Source organism: Salarias fasciatus, chromosome 15 (genome assembly GCF_902148845.1).
Source record: "Salarias fasciatus chromosome 15, fSalaFa1.1, whole genome shotgun sequence".
Classification (NCBI taxonomy): Eukaryota; Metazoa; Chordata; class Actinopteri; order Blenniiformes; family Blenniidae; genus Salarias; species Salarias fasciatus.
Genome location: NC_043759.1, coordinates 22,756,882 through 22,763,543, shown reverse-complemented (window position 1 = coordinate 22,763,543; position 6,662 = coordinate 22,756,882). Strand labels below are relative to the sequence as shown.

The window sequence follows — 6,662 nt, the reverse complement described above, 5'->3', positions numbered from 1 at the left end:
TTTTTTTTGCGTGGGCCCCTGGAGTGAGTGTGAAGGTGGGGATGGATGCAGCCCAGTCCTGGAGGGGTTGGAGGTGGTCTTCAGCTCTGGAGGGAGGGTGGACTTCTGAGGCTCTCTTGTGTTAGACCCCGGGTCTGCAGTCTTTAGAACCCAAACACATGTTTTCACCACTTTAATTAAAAAACAGAACAAGAACCTTTTAAAAGGATCATGACAAATCAAACTGAGTGTTATTTATACAGAAACTAATCTGTTTATTATATTTCACAGAGTTTCAGCTGTTTAAGCTTTAAAAGCATTACAGTGGATTGATCTGTTTGTAGTTATGTCACCTTCTCAATCTTTTAGGCATTGTTGCTCTTTTCCCCCTTTTCGTAGTTGTTTAAGCGATTTTCCCAATTTTTGAACTCTTTTAACTGTCTTTCTTGTTTTTTTTTCTTTTTACATTTTTCTGTTTTTTGAGCTGTTTCAGGTTTTTGTCTTTTCTTCTAGCCGTTTAAGTTTGCACTCCACTGGGCCATCACAGTCCTGCTTCACAGGAAACTTTGCATTAGGTGGAGATGAAGTTCTCATGGCTTTAGAAAAATGTGAATTCAGTTGAGCAGATTTAGTTTTCCACAGCAGTAAGCATATTAAAGACGTTATTTAACATTCATATGTGGTAATATTCAAATGTAGGGCTATATTTATAAATACACAGAAAGGCTGGATGTGTCAGTCACAGGCTGTGTGTGTTGGTCAAGTCAGAGGAATGCTACTAGTGATCGATGTTGAAGCACAGAGGTAAAAGCTGCACTTCAGTCTGTTTGTTTTGATATTTACTGTCTCCTACCGTTTTTCCTGAGGGTAAGGGTGAGAACAGGAAATGTGTGCTGTCATCAGAAATGACCCAGGCTTTCTTTTCCAGGCTGTTTGTGTAGATGTCTGTGAGTGGAGGCAGTGATGACCCAATAATGGGCTGTGCTGCCCTCACCACTGTCTACAGGACCTGTCTGTTCTGTGTGCAGCTGGAGAACCACATGAAAGGTGCAAGTGTTCCTGAGGAAGCCCACTATATCTGCACAGTGAACAGTATGGTTTCTAAAGGAATGTAATTGAATGATCTTTTCAGAAAAAAATACATAAACCACAAGCTGCAGTTTGAAATATTTCTGTTGGAAAAATGCATGGCATAGTTTTATTGCAAACTGTGGTGGGATAGATTACATGACGAATTCTTGCTGTTTCTCTAACTTTACTCATCTCTACAAACATCTTTTCTGCAGCTTAATTCAGTTTGGTGTCAGGTAGGACATGCAAACTGCATACAGAGAGAAGCAGCTTGGACTTAAATGCACCGCATTCTTAATATGGAATGAGTACTGACCACTACATTACTGTGCGAACCCAATGTATTATTCTATCAAAAAAAATGCTTCTGGAAATTCAAACAAAATAAACAAGACTAAATGTTTTAACTCACAAATTCTAAATCTATAAGTAAATTGTATAGTGTAGTTTTACTAAACATTATGGATGGCAGGTTCCTTTCTGATCTTTTCTCTTGTTTGGTTTTCTGTTCTTTTCTCATCCTATTTTTTCTGTTTTTATTTTCACTTTTCTTACTTTGATTTCCTTCCTTGACATTTCCTTCTCTTCTGATATTTTCTCTTGTTTTGTTTTTTGTTCTTTTCACAACCTTTCAATTTCTTTTCTGTTTATCTTTTCACTTTTCTCCTTTCTTGTCTCTTCTTTCCATCCCCGCTGAAGAGCGGCAGCAGAGGCGCTAAATGAAGCCTCTGGACAATGTAGTCCACAGCTCACACATTCCTTCACTGAGCCTCGGTAGCTGTACTTCATTTCCCGGCATGCTCTGCGGCCGCTCGTCTCGGTTGTTTTCCTGCTCAGACGCGGCGAGTTCAAGTTGCCATAGCAGAGTGAAGCTGAGGGTTGTTCTACTATTGCTCATCAAAGCTGCACTTTCTGTGCATTGTACTTACTCGCAGCTTCTTTCCGTCTAATCTCCTCTTTTGTAGTTTTGACAGTATGGCCAATTTTGCTGATAGCTGATGTTAGCTTAGCCAGCTAGCTTGCAGGTGTGTGACTTGTTGCTAACCAGGAGGAGCATCACAGCAACGATGAAGAGCACAGAGTCATCAGCAGTGATTTAACTTCGTCTGGGCGCTCTGCACAGTCATGGAGACTCGGATCCTGCCAGGGTTTGCTTTGACAAACGCTCACAAAGTCAGCGGCCACCCCACTTGGTGCGTTAATCTGATTAACATGACAGTAAACAGTTAGCATTGTCCCGGGAGTCCGACCTGAAGCCTGTTGTCCCGACCTGCGTCGAACCATGGACACGTCCAGCGAGTCCGATCTGTACGAGGGAACCCTGGAGAACAGGTGCAGAGGACGGGAAGCCCACCGCAGAGCCGGCCGGGACAGGACCAGGGGCGGCGGGGGTGGAGGCGATGGACGGACCGCAGAGATCTCCCAGAAGATCAGCACTCTGGCAAACACCTTGCAGGTGGCAGTGCTCTGCACAGCAGCATCCACAGGGCTGCATGTTGTGTTTGCATGTACATATATGCTAGATAACTGTGTGCATACTATTATGTGTAAATGCATTTTGATAAAATATGGATATTGAGATAGAGTATTTAACAAAAACTACATTTCTACTTGTGCACATGTTCCAATATCGCCCATTTGTTAACAGGACACTAGTAAGAACCTGACCAAAGTAGACCGGATGCTGGGTCAGTACAGGGAGCACACAGACGATCAGGCCGAGGCCATGGTGCTGGTGAGATCTTTCTCCTGTCGACCACCACTTTATGTTTTTCTGTGGTTTCCACGTACCAAGGAACAACTTCCGTCTTTCTAAAACAACAAAATGATCTTCACAGTGATATGAGCCGCACTGACTCGAAGCGCTGCATTGAGTAGAAATCCTTTATCAAACCCCAGAGGAAATTCTCTTTTTGTGCAGCACAGAATAGAAGGATCATAATAAATAGAATAGAAAAGAAAGTCTTTATTATGGCATCGAATACGTTCAGTTCGAGCTCTAAAAGCTTTGAGCTTTAGTCTCAAGTGAAGAAAACATAAATCCTCCTTCAGAATCAGGGGAATGAATTAGTTGTAAGTTTTATTATTTGTATTATCTGCATTCTTTGTGTAGTAAGGGGAATATCCTCCAGAGAAACTGCTTAGCAGCAGCTTTTTTATCCCCTCTTATCTCATTGTTTACTCAGGTATCATCATTCATTTGACTTTTTTAAACTTTTCTATATGCTTGAGTTCAAACTCTCTGGGGACAAGGGCATTACTTTATATGAATTACAGCATTTCCACACCTCATCTATTAAAAATGCTCATAACTATTTGCTTTCTTTTCCTGTCCCAGCTGCGGGAGAACCTGGAAGAGTCCATCAGCCAGCTGCAGAAACAGAGGCTGGGCCGGACCAACGGGGCTCTGAGCGGCGCGGCGTCGGCGTCGGCCTCCACTCTGCACACCAGTGACCTGGACGCCTGCTCCGGATCAGGTGTGCAGGAGCTGACCGCAGAAATTAATGGCAGAACACAGACACATGGAGCATCCCGAGGGGCTTTCTGTTCTGGTTCCTGCTTCATTGTATCGTTTGTGGGTTTCTGCAACAGAAGAACGCCGTTTTGTTCCGACGTCTCCACTGAAGGACTATACGTCCCCGCCCGGGAGGAGGAGAAGGTCCCGCTCCGCCAGCGTTCGCTTTAAGGACTCCGGCCTGTCAGTCGATGACGTGAGTATTAACTGTCATGTACGTAGTTCAGAGAAGGTCACATTAAGTTCACCTGGAAAGGCTAGAGTGTGTTTTAGATCCATCCTGACATTTCTGCCCATGCTGATGAGATTTGAGGAGTTTTTTTTTTAAGAGGTGTGTTTTCCTCACACAGGTTCACACTCTGCATCAGTCTCTGCGGGATCTGCGCTCTGACCAGCTGAGGCTGTCCGATGATCTGGACAGAGAAATCCTCAGGAGAAACAGGTATCTGCTCACTCGGCGTGTTAAAACACGGATTCCTTCCCAGCTGAACAGGCCGACCGGTCGGGTCTCATGCAGCAGAATTGTCTGATTTCTCTTTAACTTTATAAATCTGGCGAGCTGATGAGAGTATATTGATTGGCCAGCAGCTGGAGGAGAGCCACTAATTGTTTATCACCCCAGCAAAGGTGACGATATAGTAATTTATTAGAGATTGAGAGCTGTTAGTGACGATAATGTGATTTGTTCTAAATCGGCAAACACTGTGAATGCTGAACTGTGTAGCAGAGAGCAATACGAGGACAGTATATCCATCTCCATATTCACATATCCATCCTGAACCGCTCACCAGTTAGAACCAGATATGGCTTTTTGCTCATTTGTGATTCAGGTGCCTCCTAATCCACACGAAGCGAGAGGAGACTTAACGAGCTCCTCTTCAGGAGCCCGAACGCACGGTGAGGTGCAGGCCGCTCGCCGTACATTGACCGCCTCATATCGCCTGTTCTTAAAAAGTTTCTGCTTGAAGTGATAACAGCGCTGTGGGGAACTTAAGCGACGGATCTTTCTGCGCGGATTTAGTTTGACATTTTGAAGTTATTAAAAAAAGAGTCTTCTCCGAGCGGCTGCTGACCACCGTCATTCGTTATTTTTTCCATTCTATGCTCACACATGTCAAGCAAAGAGTTCAAAGCTTTCTCAGAGTTGTAGTTGTGATCATTAAGGCATTCTGTCAGCAAAGTACTGAAGCCTCAAAGCGAGGTCTGAAGTTTGAGTCCAGACTTTGTGGCCTTTCTGTCTGGTTTTCCCTGCAGTTCAAAACATCCGAGGTGAATTTATGACTCTAAAGCACTCTTTTCTGATTCTGTCTTCCTGTTTGTTTTGAACTGTCCGCCTGTCCTGAAACTTAAATTCACATGGAAAATATCTGGTTTCATCGAATATTCTAATATTATTAGACACTGTATTGTTTTCATGACTTAAATCATTCGTGTGAAACTCATTTTGGTTCAGGAGCAACATACAGTTTCCTCTTTAGTGTTCTGAACTGGTAAAATAGTGGCATTAAAGAGTTGTATGTGTGAAGAAAACATCTTTCTTTTTGCAATTACTCCACAAAATGACTCCAGTCTCAACATAAGGACAATTTTAATGAATCTAGTCTTAAGAAATTTGTCCCTCCCCCCAAAAAGTCAACGTTTTCTTTGAAATTTTTTACATTTTTCTTGTTGGGTTGACCTGATTGGAGCCTTTTGTGGGACAGTTTTGGCCCACGGGCCTTATGTTTGACCCCTCTGACTCATACTCCGTTTATACTTTATAAGGATCAGTTTTTCAGTTCATGTGTAATAAATCTAAATATATGGCAGTTTGCTTGAAATAAATTCTGGAATAAATTCTGGATGATTATATTTAGCTGCGTCATATCGAGCGCTCACATTTTGATTACGTCAGCCCGGTGGAGTAGCATGCTTTTGAACGTTAACCGGGTGTTTTTTTTTTTTTTTTTTTTTTTTTTCTCCGGCAGGTCTGACGTGGACACCAGGCGGGCGATGGAGAGCCTGACGGAGCACATGGCGGCTTCCCACCGGCAGGACTCGGTGAGTCTGCGAGCGGCGGGCGGAATGAAAAGGATCCAGGCTTTGAGGGCATCACATCACAAATTGTGATGGATGAAAGCCGCTGCATAAACATGCGTATGATTTAGTTGTCTCAAGATTAAATAGTCAGTTTCCTTCTTTTTTTTTTAAAGAAATGTGACCCGATAGGAGTCTAACACGCAGATGTGCTGCTTTAAATGACGGCAAACATGTTTTAATGCCTTTTATCTGGTAATGTGTGCAGACCGGAGGAGATAAAGGTATTAGCTGTCGCTCACAGGTAGATGTGGGACTTCCTGATTAGACGACGGAGCTGTGTTTTTGGAACGTTTCATTAATCTCATTAATCAGGCGTCCCTCGCTCTCCCCGTGTCGTCAGGTGTCGTCCCGTGTGGAGCGCCGTCTCCGGGAGCTGGAGCGAGAGAGGAGGAGCCCGGAGGACGAGAGGAGAGCGCAGGAGCCGTGGGAGGTGACGCCTCGCAGCCCCCCCCCCCAGTCCTCCCACCGCCCGTCTGCTGTGATCCGTCCATTACTGGATTCTCTCACATTCACAGAGGACGGGATTCAGACTCGGGCCTCAGCTGTTATCACCTCCACTCATTTATCTATCGGCGGATTGGCGTGCGCGGGCGTGCGCGGGCAGCCGCGTGCGGTTCGATCCCGGCACGCAGACTTCAAATGCAGCGCAGCGAAAGTGACTGACAGGATAGAGATATATCAGATATCTTCAAGCAGGAGCGCCGTGGGTTGCTAAGCTGTGTGATGCACACACACACACACACACACACACAGATACACACTCTCACTGCTACATCCATCCATCTTCTGCACTCAGAGCAGTGACAACAGTTTGTTTTCATTTAAGCCAAATGCTCAAAAACAATTGTTTTCACATCAGATTTCTGCACTCAGAGGTGTTGCTTAGTTCTTTACACACAGCTCTGGAGGAGTGTGTAACGCACGTTCAGCTTCCACACACACACACACACACACACACACATCTCATATAACTCGGACGTCTTTAATTCTCATTTTTTTTCCCCAAATTACCAAACCA

General features: G+C 44.4%; 1 protein-coding gene across 4 annotated transcripts in view; it reads left to right on the top strand.

The window, feature by feature from the left end:
- The first annotated feature begins 1,890 nt into the window (after positions 1-1,890).
- The window catches only part of cep128 (centrosomal protein 128), a 34,021-nt gene continuing 29,249 nt past the window's right edge, over positions 1,891-6,662 (top strand). For all 4 annotated transcript variants that reach the window (XR_003932980.1, XM_030109919.1, XM_030109918.1 and 1 more), the window contains exons 1-7: positions 1,891-2,506; positions 2,699-2,785; positions 3,389-3,527; positions 3,643-3,761; positions 3,916-4,007; positions 5,533-5,605; positions 5,985-6,074. Coding sequence is in view for 3 of the 4 variants with exons in the window: in XM_030109919.1 (XP_029965779.1) it covers positions 2,333-2,506; positions 2,699-2,785; positions 3,389-3,527; positions 3,643-3,761; positions 3,916-4,007; positions 5,533-5,605; positions 5,985-6,074 (774 nt within the window). In the remaining variant the exon portion in view is untranslated. The remainder of the gene's footprint in view (positions 2,507-2,698; positions 2,786-3,388; positions 3,528-3,642; positions 3,762-3,915; positions 4,008-5,532; positions 5,606-5,984; positions 6,075-6,662) is intronic.